This window comes from Marmota flaviventris, chromosome 2 (assembly GCF_047511675.1).
Source record: "Marmota flaviventris isolate mMarFla1 chromosome 2, mMarFla1.hap1, whole genome shotgun sequence".
In the NCBI taxonomy this organism is placed as follows: Eukaryota; Metazoa; Chordata; class Mammalia; order Rodentia; family Sciuridae; genus Marmota; species Marmota flaviventris.
Genome location: NC_092499.1, coordinates 79322668 through 79335808, shown reverse-complemented (window position 1 = coordinate 79335808; position 13141 = coordinate 79322668). Strand labels below are relative to the sequence as shown.

At 36.2% G+C, this 13141-nt stretch overlaps 1 protein-coding gene across 1 annotated transcript in view; it reads left to right on the top strand.

Annotated features, from left to right (window-relative positions):
• The first annotated feature begins 178 nt into the window (after positions 1 to 178).
• Gpr137c (G protein-coupled receptor 137C) overlaps positions 179 to 13141 on the top strand; it is a 51279-nt gene continuing 38316 nt past the window's right edge. The window contains exon 1 of the mRNA XM_027929599.2: positions 179 to 622. Within this exon, the coding sequence (XP_027785400.1) occupies positions 179 to 622 (444 nt within the window). The remainder of the gene's footprint in view (positions 623 to 13141) is intronic.

Below are 13141 nucleotides of genomic sequence, written 5' to 3'. Positions count from 1 at the left end.
CGGGGTAGGGGGGAGCCGCGGCTGCTCTGCGCGGGGCTCCGGGTCCTGTCACGGCGCTTCCTGGGGTTGGAGGCTGGGGTGGGTGGGGGGTAAGAGGGCAAGCCTTCTCCCCATCGACGGCGGCCCGGAGTCCGGCCCCTTCCTTCCCGCGCTCCCTCGCCTGTCCCCCACCCCCCTCATGAGGGTGTCAGTGCCGGGTCCGGCGGCCGCCGTCGCCCCCACTGCCGGCCGCGAACCCTCGACGCCCGGCGCGGGCGGCGGAGGCGGAGGCGCCGTCGCTGCCGCCTCTGGCGCCGCGGTGCCGGGCTCGGTGCAGCTGGCGCTGAGCGTCCTGCACGCCCTGCTCTACGCCGCGCTCTTCGCCTTTGCCTACCTGCAGCTGTGGCGGCTGCTCCTGTATCGCGAGCGGCGGCTGAGTTACCAGAGCCTCTGCCTCTTCCTCTGTCTCCTGTGGGCAGCGCTCAGGACCACCCTCTTCTCCGCCGCCTTCTCGCTCAGCGGTTCGCTGCCCCTGCTCCGGCCGCCCGCTCACCTGCACTTCTTCCCCCACTGGCTGCTCTACTGCTTCCCCTCCTGTCTCCAGTTCTCCACGCTCTGTCTCCTCAACCTCTACCTGGCGGAGGTAAGGCGGGAGGACCGACTTGCGGGAGCCCAGGCGGTGAGCGGAGCCGCCCCATCAACTCCCGCCGAGGGCAGGCGGCTGGGGGGCGGGGGAACAGTGAGAGGCGGACTCGAGACCAGCCTGGGTAAACTGAGGCACCCCTGGAGTGTGCGCCAGTGTTTTCGCCCTAAACTTAAGCATCTGGTTGATTCGGTTACTGAAGGGCTTGGCGGAGTGTGAGTAAGAGAATGTGTGTTCTGTCAACTTAAAAACAGCAGGACAACCCCTTTTGTTCAGTGTTCTGGTCCTGTAAGGTAAGGGGTTGGTGGCAGCAACAAAGTAGCAACGCCAGAAGTAGCAGCTCCGGTAGCTCCGCTGAAGCTGGACTGTGTTGAGGGAGGTTGGATGCTGAGGTAGCAGCAGCTCTGCTGAAGCTGGACCTCTGCCAGCCATTACGTCACCAGGCAGAGCTGTTCCTCTGCTATTGTTGCTGCGTTTCTTTTATTAGAAGCTTATATTCCCTCCTGCATCTCCTTTCCTGTGGCTCAATAAGGCTCACACAAATTCTGATCGATCGTTCCCAGCAGGGTTAACCATCAATAACCAATGCTGCAGGTCAGTCTAAGGACCTCCATAAAGCCCTTAATATTTGCTCCAGGTGCTTCATGCTTTGGTAATTTATCCTACCTCTTACAGTATAGCTTTTTTTGGAGCAAATTAAGAAAGAAAATACTCCTTAACTTGTGCCTATTGCAGAAACAAGCCACCAAACTGTTTTTGCAATAACTTGCTTAATTGCTGGAACCTAATCACACCCCCTTTCTCTTTTATGGGGAATTGCTGGTTGAATTGCATTGTTCTGCAGCGCTTGAGTATTTGACCCATTTCAAACAGGTTTGGGAGTTTAAGGTTGTCAATCATGTGTGTCAGCTAGTGGTATTTAAGCCACAGTATTTTGGGAACTGCCCCAAAATGCGCCCCCCCCCCTTCCCTCCAAAGAAAAGCTTGAGGAGGGGAGGAACAAGGTGACATCATATGCTTAATACTGACTAATATAGAACAATATTGGTCTATGCAGCTAATCCTCTCAAAGGCTTTTGGAGGTGATGAGAATTAACATAATTCCTAGCAAAAGCAAAAAAAGAAAAAACATTTGAGGCAGATTAGGTGTTTACATTTCCTTCATAAATCAACTCTTTTCTCCCTTAATAATAAACAATACATACTTTTAAAATCACGCACATAACTTCAGCTATTTAGCACACTAAAAACAACAGTTAGGTAACAAAAGTAATTTAACTTTAATTCTTTTTCATTTCAATTTTTTGGCAGTCCAAGCAATATAATGACAAAAACCCAAACAGCAAGAAGCAGAAATAAAAACAATGAGTAATCATTAATCAAATGATCATGCTATAATCATGTCACTTATTTGAGGATGTTCTAATCTTCTAGTTGTTTAAGCTGTTTTAACACTTGATAGAAGTTTGAGTTTCTGATAGGCTATTAGTGACTTCTCATCACTGTAAGCCTTATATAGCGTCAGATACAATTAATTTACCTGAAAGTGACTAGCAGTTCACATGCTGTGAGCATACAGATAACTTGTTTTCCCCCATACATTTTGACTTACAAAGTCATATTCATGGTTCATTGTAAAATAGTTGGCATTTCATTAATGACTAAGCACTCTTTACTTGAGATATATACCATAAAATGCATAATTTAAATGTACAGTTAAATTTCACACATGTATACACCCATGTTACCACCACCCAGAATATAAAGCATCTCTAGTGCCCTAGAAGATTCCTTGTACTCTCTACCAGCTAGCTCCTCACTCCAAGATAAAGCAGCTAACATTATCACACTAGAAAAAGCATCAATATTTAAGCTCAGAATTCTAAAAAGTATGGTTTTACAGCATAAAATACACAAAGTATCTAGATCAGGTTTTCAGACATTTGATTAATATTCCAAGCTAGTAAGGAAGAATTTAAAGTCTAAAAATCTTCCTAGTAAACAATAATCTCATTGGTGTTGTGTACTTTTTTGAGACAGCAATAAAACACTATTGACCTAGAAAACATAACTTTAGTTCAGTTTCTTTCCAAATTTTTTCTTTTGTGGTGTCTCCTAATAACAATGTGAGTTGTCTTTTTTTTTTTTTTTTTTTTTTGTAATCAAACGATTTTAGAACATGTAACAACAGTACTTAAGTATATTTTCAACATTTTGGAAATCCTATTTAAAAAGAGACATTTTAATCAGAAACATTTTTCCCTTTTAGAGAAACTCCAAGGGAACCTGAATTTTAAAGATTATTTTAATCCAGTTTTTAATATCAGTTCCACATAACTGGAAATGTACTTCCCATTGATCACTCTGAATTAATGAAGTTTCTTCGCAGTGAGTTTTTCATATTATATCAAAGTGGTAGAGAAAGTCTGTTGGCCAATAGGAAACTGATACTTGGTTATTTTTAACTCAAAGTCTTTTGTTTATCCATTTGTCATATTAAAAACAACTCTATTTTACTTTTGACTCTATTTAAAGCATTTGTTATACTTTTCTCACTAACTAAAAATATTTTAACTTTAAGGATTTAGGTATAAAAACTATGGATCGGCAAAAAATGGTAAAGCAACTATTACTACTTTGAACACATTTTGGTGGGTCTTCCAAAACTCATGTTTTTTAATAGAACTGCCTAAACCACTCTTTCTCTTTGACTATATTTGGATGGAATTGAGATAAGAAGTGGCCCTTTCTGAAACAATTAGGCTTTTCAACTTAACCTCCTGGAAACAGACTGTTGGAAGGAAAGGGAAAAAGAAAAGTACACTAATCTAAAACCACATTGAACTTTTTCTGGCAATATCAGTAGAACATGAATGTAACCAAACAAGGGTTTACACTCCTGTAATTTCACTGGAAAAACTCTTCTGTATCTAAAACAGATTATCTGATAAAACTGATGCTATCCACATGTAAAAGGACTTAAAATGAGAGTTAGTACACTATCTTTGGAGCATTGAAATGCAAGCCAAAATCAATGAGTTCATCTTTGAGGCTCATATTGACATTTTTTCTTGCAATTTTGTATTATGAATGCCAGTTGCTTAGTCAGGATAAAATACAGTGACTTAGTCATAATGACTAAACACCTAGGAAAATTAAATTTAAAATCTTAACTCTTATATTCATTGATGATGATATTGTTCCTTCCAATGTATAAGCTCTTCCAAATATTGATGACCCTTTAAATAACAAGAAAGTCAACTTACAGGTATGTTGGTTTTGTCATGTTTGGTGATTTCCCATAAAAAATATTTTCACTACTTAAAATGAAAATTCCTTGAGGATAAGAAGTTATTTTATATTTTTACTTTACAGCAACTAGAACAACAGTAAATATATTATTGAATGATGATCTAAAAATTTCAAAACCTAGAAAATATTTAGTCATCAAATGTGTGTGGATTTAATTATATTTTAATGAATATTTGAGGTGAATTATGGACTGTCAGGAATCTTTATATTTTCTGTCTTGAAGATTCCATATTATTAATGCTAAGATTCTCTTAGATTATCTTGGTTTGATTAAAGAATTGTTTTGTTTTTTTTTTTTTATTACCGTGGGTAAAATCTCACTAGTGAAACTACTTTTTTAGAGTTTTGTTAAGCAAAGATATTTTCATAACATGAAAATGGCATATAATCATTAGAGTTTAGTTAATTTGGTTTCAACAAATTCTAAACAGAAAGGCTAAGTCTCAGAGTAGTACTATTCTCTGGTAATAGCGGCCAGGTTCAGTATTTGACTTTTATTTGTAACTGTGATTATAAACTTTTATCAGAATCTACTAAGGTACATTTTTTCCACTAACTTAATCCTGTTTTTCTGAGACCAGAGTTTCCGATACATATCTTTTGCAGAAAACATCATAATGCCTTATGTTTTATGCATTTAATATTTTCAAAGCATTTTATACATTTATCTTCATCTAACTGCTATGAAACAAAAAAGGGATATGATTTGTCCAGGGTCATATGGCTAACATGTACCAGATGTGAGACTACCGTATAGTTCCAATGCTGTAAAGTCTTATCAAGTAAATCTTTCTATACCATGAACTTTCCTGGGTATCATTAATTCTTTATTATTTAGTGCTGCTTCAACTTTCCCATTTTCACACTGTTTCAAGCCTTTTCCATTGTTTAGAAAACCTTTTATTCCCCACTGCGGTCCTCAGCATATGACCCTTACCTCCTATTTTATAGAAATAGAAGCCAGAGCCATCTGTCTGACCAGATTCAGATAAATGCTTAACAGTGCTGCAGAGGGTATTTATCTTTTCTAATGCATGATTGAGCTGGGTAAGTAAAGAAATTCCTCAGAGCCAAAAACCACCACAAAAAAAAAAAAAAAAAAAAAAAGTACAGAATGACAAAATACCACACAGATGTTTGTCTTAGGGGTTGCAAGTGGTTATCAACTGCTTCCTGTTAGCCCACAGCCCAAATTTTCATTTTATGTGCTGGGTGTATAGGCAAGTGACATTGGAGGCCTATGCTTGGTGGTGAGGTCTAATGTGAGACCTCTTCCCCTTACCATAAGTCCAGAATCCTTACAGTATACACCTTCAATTGATGAACTAGGAAAATAAGCAGATCTTCAGAGCTTGATAGTGGGATTTGGACCTGTCTCTGCCTTGTATCTGGGTGCCAGGGGTAACAAATTGGGGAAAGAAAAGTCTTCCCTGAGAATGTATAAGAAGCTACTTATTGAGTAAGTTTAAAGCCAGAGTTCACATCAGTTCTGTGATTTTAGGGGTGGGTAGGTAGGCCCAACCTGAAAATGTGAAGTTATCCTTGCCTGGTAATAATCTCAAGCACCTAGAAGGAACAAATGTAAATCATCTGTGGAGGATTGTACTTTAAACCCACAATCCTGACAGATAAAATTCCAAGGAAAATGAGCCCAAAAAATCACACTGGGGAATCTTACCTACAAAGATGACAGATATCAGAATTATCAAATGCATACAGGTTGAGCATTCCTAGTAAAAAATCTGGAATTGAAAATGCTCCAAAATCTGAAAATTTTTGAATACCATTATGATACCACAAGTGGAAAATTCCAAGTGTGACCTAATGTGATGGGTTTTGCCCAAAACCCAGGTACAACAGTTTATATAAAATTATTCTCAGGTCATGTGTGTAAGGTATACATGAAACATAGTTGAATTTTGTGTTTGGACCTGGATTCCATTCCCAAGATACATTATTATATGTCAACATTCTTAAACCAAACAATTTGAAATTTATCTTGTCACAAGCATTTTAGATAAAGGATAGTCAACATATAGTATAAAATATTCACTTAAATGAATTAAGAATAAAACATTAAGATATAAAACTAGCACACACCTGTAATCCCAGCCACTTGGGAGGCTAAGGCAGGAAAATCACAAGTTCAAGGCCAACCTCAGTAAATGAGCAAAAGCCCTAAGCCACTTAGCAAGACCCTATCTCCAAAAAAAAAAGGGGGGGGTTTGGGGATGTGACTCAGCAGTTAAGAGACCCTGGGTTCAATACCTAGTACCAAAAAAATCTCAATTTATACATTTGGAAATCTTCTGGGAATTGAACTCAGGGGCATTTAATCACTGAGCCACATCCCCAGACCTTTTTTGTATTTTATTTAAGACTGGATCTAACTGAGATCCTTAGGGCCTCACTAAGTTGCTGGGGATGGCTTTGCTCCTCCTGCCCCAGCCTCCCAAACTGCTGCAATTACTGCCAAGTGCCATCATGCCCAGCTAGAACTGAAATGTATTGCTAAACAAATTAAAGGTAATTAAAAAGAAATTAGTGAACTAGAAGATCTTAAGGGGGAAAAAAAACCACTGAGTCTAGAGTATGAACAAGTGGTTAAGAGAGTAAATCTAATGTGTCTAATTGAAATTTCAGAGAAATTATTCAAAGGGATCAATGACTGAAAGTTAACCCAAATTTCACATTAAAAAAAAAATCCAAAGCAGGATAAATAAACAATTAGAATAAAAATTTAAGACACCACCAACCATATATTTTTGAAGTAAGCAGACACCACTAACAAAAGAATGAAACGTACATGTTGGTACCTAAAATTCTACCTGCAATGAAACTATCAATCATAGGGATAAAATACATGGAGATAAAAATCATTTAACTTAACCCTCTCCAAAGAAATCCTAAAGAGTATGTGTCAGAAGGTTTTTTTTTTTTTTAAAGAGAGAGAGAGGAGAGAGAGAATTTTTTAATATATATATATATTTTTAGTTTTCGGCGGACATAACATCTTTGTATGTATGTGGTGCTGAGGATCTAACCCGGGCCGCACGCATGCCAGGCGAGCGCGCTACTGCTTGAGCCACATCCCCAGCCCAAGAAAGTTTTTAAAATACAAGAAGGAAAATGGTATAAATAAATCTATACACCATAAATGTATGAGACAATTTCTAGATATAAAAATAATAGAACTAAAATCATATAAAATAGCATATAAACTAGGATGCTGGAGTACTGGGGTCAAAGCATTTTAAGTTCCTAGTGTTGCTTGGAGGATTGTTGACACATTGATTAAACTTCAGGTCAAATATGCTTTTCTATATATTTTTTTATTGGTTGTTCAAAATATTACAAAGCTCTTGACATATCATCTTTCATACATTTGATTCAAGTGGGTTATGAACTCCCATTTTTACCCCAAATACAGATTGCAGAATCACATCAGTTACACATCCACGTTTTTACATAATGCCATATTAGTGACTGTTGTGTTCTGCTACCTTTCCTATCCCCTGCTATCCCCTCCCCTCCCCTCCCATCTTCTCTCTCTACCCCATCTGCTGTAATTCAATTCTCTCCCTTGTTTTTTCCCCCCTTTCCCCTCACAACTTCTTATATGTAATTTTGTGTAACAATGAGGGTCTCCTTCCATTTCCATGCAATTTCCCTTCTCTCTCCCTTTCCCTCCGACCACTCGTCTCTGTTTAATGTTAATCTTTTCCTCATGCTCTTCCTCCCTTCTCTGTTCTTAGTTGCTCTCCTTATAGCAAAGAAGACATTTGGCATTTGTTTTTTAGGGATTGGCTAGCTTCACTTAGCATAATCTGCTCTAATGCCATCCATTTCCCTGCAAATTCCATAATTTTGTCATTTTTTAGTGCTGTGTAATACTCCATTGTGTATAAATGCCACATTTTTTTATCCATTCATCTATTGTTTAATTTTTTGAGTTCTTTATATACTCTGGATATTAGGGCTCTATCTGAAGTGTGAGGAGTAAAAATTTGTTCCCAGGATGTAGGCTCCCTATTTACCTCTCTTATTGTTTCTCTTGCTGAGAAAAAACTTTTTAGTTTAAGTAAGTCCCATTTGTTTATTCTAGTTATTAACTCTTGTGCTATGGGTGTCCTATTAAGGAATTTGGAGCCTTGACCCCACAATATGTAGATCGGAGCCAACTTTTTCTTCTATCAGATGCAGAGTCTCTGATTTGATATCAAGCTCTTTGATCCATTTTGAGTTAACTTTTGTGCATGGCGAGAGAAAGGGGTTCAGTTTCATTTTGTTGCATATGGATTTCCAGTTTTCCAACACCATTTGTTGAAGATGCTATCTTTCTTCCATTGCATGCTTTTAGCCCCTTTATCAAATATAAGATAGTTGTAACTTTGTGGATTAGTCTCTCTGTCCTCTATTATGTACCATTGGTCCACCCGCCTGTTTTGGTACCAGTACCATGCTGTTTTTGTTAATATTGCTCTGTAGTACAGTTTGAAATCTGGTATCGCTATACCGCCAGATTCACACTTCCTGCTTAGAATTGCTTTTGCTATTCTGGGTCTTTTGTTTTTCCATATGAATTTCATGATTGCTTTATCTATTTCTACAAGAAATGCCGTTGGGATTTTGATTGGCATAACATTAAACCTATAGAGAACTTTTGGTAATATCGCCAATTTGATGATGTTAGTTCTTCCTATCCTTGAACAGGGTATATTTTTCCATCTTCTACGATCTTCTATTTCTCTCTTTAGGGTTCTGTAGTTTTCATTGTATAAATCTTTCACCTCTTTTGTTAGGTTATTTTATTTTTTTTTTAGGATATTGTGAATGGAGTGGTTTTCCTCATTTCCATTTTAGAATTTTTTTTGCTGATATACAGGAATGCCTTTGATTTATGCATGTTGATTTTATATCCTGCCACTTTGCTGAATTCATTTATTAGCTCTAGTAGTTTCTTTGTATACCCTTTTGGATCTGTTAGATATAGTATCATATCATCCGTGAATAGTGATAATTTCAGTTCTTCATTTCCTATTTTTATGCCTTTAATTTCTTTTGTCTGACTAATTGCTCTGGCTAGTATTTCAAGAACTAAATTGAATAGAAGTGGTGAGAGAGGGCATCCCTGTCTTGTTCCAGATTTTAGAGGGAATGCCTTCAGTTTTTCTCCATTTAGGATGATGCTAGCCTGAGGCTTAGCATATATAGCTTTTACAATGTTGAGGTAAGTTCCTGCTATCCCTAGTTTTTCTAGAATTTTGAACATAAAGGGATGCTGTACTTTGTCGAATGCTTTTTCTGCATCTATCGAGATGATCATGTGGTTCTTATCGTTAAGTCTCTTGATGTGGTGAATAACATTTATTGATTTCCGTATATTGAACCAGCCTTGCATCCCAGGGATGAATCCTACTTGATCATGGTGCACAATTTTTTTGATATGCTTTTGTATTGGATTCGCCAGGATTTTATTGAGTATTTTTGCATCTAAGTTCATTAGAGATAATTGGTCTGTAGTTTTCTTTCTTTGAAGTGTCTTTGTCTGGTTTCGGGATCAGGGTGATGTTGGCCTCATAGAATGAATTTGGAAGAGCTCCTTCTTTTTCTATTTCTTGAAATAACTTGAAAAATATTGGTATTAATTCTTCTTTGAAGGTTTTGTAAAACTCCGCTGTATACCCATCCGGTCCAGGGCTTTTCTTGGTTGGTAGTCTTTTGATGGCTTCTTCTATTTCCTCCTTTGTTATTGGTCTGTGTGTGTCTTCCTGACTCAATCTGGGCAGATCATATGACTTAAGAAATTTATCGATATCTTCACTATCTTCTATTTTATTGGAATATAGTGTTTCAAAATAATTTCTAATTATCTTCTGTATTTCTGTAGTGTCCGTTGTGATATTGCCTTTTTCATCTTGTATGTTAGTAACATAAAGGAGGAAATCAAAAGAGATAAATGACAATACAGACACAACATATCGGAATCTATGGGACACAATGAAAGCAGTTTTAAGAGGGAAATTCATTGCCTGGAGTTCATTCCTCAAAAAAAGAAAAAACCAACAAATAAATGAGCTCACACTTCATCTCAAAATCCTGGAAAAGGAAGAGCAAAACAACAGCAAATGTAGTAGAAGGCAGGAAATAATTAAAATCAGAGCAGAAATCAACGAAATTGAAACAAAAAAAACATTGAAAAAATTGATAAAACTAAAAGTTGGTTCTTCGAAAAAAAATAAGATCGACAGACCCTTAGCCGTGCTAACGAAGAGAAGAAGAGAGCTTTTCTATATTTTTATTGGTGCATTATAATTGTACCTAATGGTATTTGTTATATATTTGTACACACAATACAATAATATAATTTGGCCAATATCATTGCATATGCTTTTCAAATGAAAAAGTATATATAACTTTCAAACTACAGAGAGTTGAAAATTAGAGATAGTAGGATGATAAAATTTATAAGAAGGTAACCAAAACAAAAAACATTAAGAGCAAATATGATAAAAAAAGTTTAAAAGAAAATATTCTTGGACTGGAGTTGTAGCTCAGTACGTAGAGCACTTGTCTAAAACATGTGAGGCGCTGGGTTCGATCCTCAGCACCACATAAAAATAAAATAAAGGTATGGTGTCCATCTACTATAAAAAAAAATATTAAAAAAACAAAAGAAAATATTCTTTGGTTCAGAGTGTGACTCATTGGTAGAGTGCTTGCCTAGCATGGGTAAGGGGTTCAGTCCCCAGCACCACAAAAATTTCTAACTTCATGAACTTAATACTCCAATATAATGAAAATATTCATTTTAAAGCAAATTCAGCTGTGTGCTATATACAAGATCAATCCTAATACAAGCACCTAAGAAAGAGTAAAAAGCATAGTAAAATGGTATCATGCCCTGTTAACCAAAAGAAAGCAAAAATTAATAGAACTTCAAAGAGAAATCAAATGTAATGTTTTATTGGAACTTTTGACATATATCAATCAGACAATATTAACAAGGAAATATAAAATGGCCATTTATAGAACAATTGTCTTACAATGGGGTATACTTTCTTTTTATTAACACTAGAACATTTTTAGAAATTGACCCCATACTAGAATATTAAAGCAGCACTCAAAAAAGTTAGAAACAATGAGAACTACTTGGTGCATCTCAATGACTTAACAGCTGTGAGACCCAGGCAAGTTTTGAATTCCTCTTTGTCTCTGAAACTGTGGATAACAATGCCTATCCCCATAGGATTATTATAAGAACTGAATTATCACAAAAAGACACTATGATAAACATATTTCTCATGAATATGTATAAAAGTCCTTTGCAAATTTAATCAATAATCATTAAAAGAATATCACAACCAAATATATTTCATTCCAATAGTGCATTGTTGGCTTAACATTAAATCAATTGTGTATAAACCAGATTTGCCATGGAAGGGAGAAAATCATCTCAATAGATGTGGGAAAAATTTTAGGAAAAATTCAGTCATACTTTTTTAAAAATTAACTTCACAAATAAGGGAAATCTAATAAAGAGCATCAACACACACACCAAAAACAAACCAAAAAATCCTACACCTAATGTTATACTTGATGAATGATTGAAAGGTTACTAGGACAAGAATAAAGTGTTTCAACACAGGGCTTGCTCTCATAGCCATTGCAGTAAGGTTGGGGGAGGCGGGCAGGGGGGCTTAAAAATTAGAGGGAAAAAAAAAAGCGTCTCCATTTGTAGGTGACAACTGCTAAGGGCAAAAATCTTAATCTATAAGAACTAACAAGTGAATTAAAGAAGCTTATGGAATATGACTGGTTACCAATACAATTAGAAAATATAAAAATTCCACTTACAAATGCCAAAAATTAAAATACTTAGAAATAATGTAATAAAAGATGTGTAAGATCTGATCTCTTTAATGAAAGCTCTGACATTATTGAGAGAAATTGAAGGCCTATGTACATGGGAAAATGTACACTGGAAGATGCCTTGTTTTTAAGATGTCACTTCTCCAGTTTGACTTGTACCTGCAATCTATTAAAATTTCTAATATATGTGGAAATACAAAGGACTTAGAATAGCTGAAACAGTTTTGTAAAATATAATACCTGAATTTCAAGATTGGTTATAAGCTAAGGTGATCAAAACGGTGTAATATTGAGGGAAAGATAGACATATAGATCAATGGAGCAGAATGGAGGATCCAGAATTAGACATGTATATATAGAGAGAACTATATGGATAACTGAGTTTTTTCAAAGATGCCAAAGAAATATAGTGAGGAAAATGAAGTTTTGTCAAAAAATAGTATTCTTCAATGAAATTTATTCCCACCCACCACAAAAAAAAAGTATAACTGTTTACTCCAGGAACAAAACTAAAGTGAAAAACAAATGCAAAAAATGTAGCACTATCATTTATCAGTTCTGCTTAACTTGGTAAAGCTAATTGGGTAAATTATTTAACAACTTTGTGCCTATTACGCTGTTTATAAGAATGAGAATAATAATAGTACCTAATTCATAATATTAGGATTAATTTATATAAAATCTTTAGAAGGATACTTGGCATATAATGTTGGTCATAGCTATTACTAAATTTCGAAGAATTGGAATTCTGTAGACTATTCATAATACATTCACCCCTAAGACATTAAGTTATAATTCAGTAACAAAAATAGTTTGTGAAAGTTTGTTCAGAAAATTTTAAAACACTTATGAACACACAGATGAACAAATTGCAATAGAATTTAGAAAACAGAATATAATAAAATGTTACATATCAAAACAAATGAAACAGCTAAGTTGGCATGCAGAAATAAATTGAAAACCTTGAATCTTTATGCTAGACAAACATTTAACAACTTAAGTGACTGGTTATAAATACAATTATTATGTTAGAAAACAGTAAGATAAACCTAAATGAAGCAGGAGAGGAGTTAAAATAGAAAATATACAATAAAGAGACTTGACAAAACCAGAAGCTACTTCATAGTGTTCTTTGTAATCAAACTTCTTCAGAGGTGACCATGCACACATCACAGTTTTCTCACTTCTCCTGACATTCTAATATGCCTTTGCCTTTCACTGTGCAAAATAATCTGTGGCTCACAATAATCTTCATGTTAACAAGTTTATTAGGTGTTTTTCAGTTCTCTAATTTCTCAGCAGCAAATGACTCCCCTTTCTCCTGTTTTTCCCTTA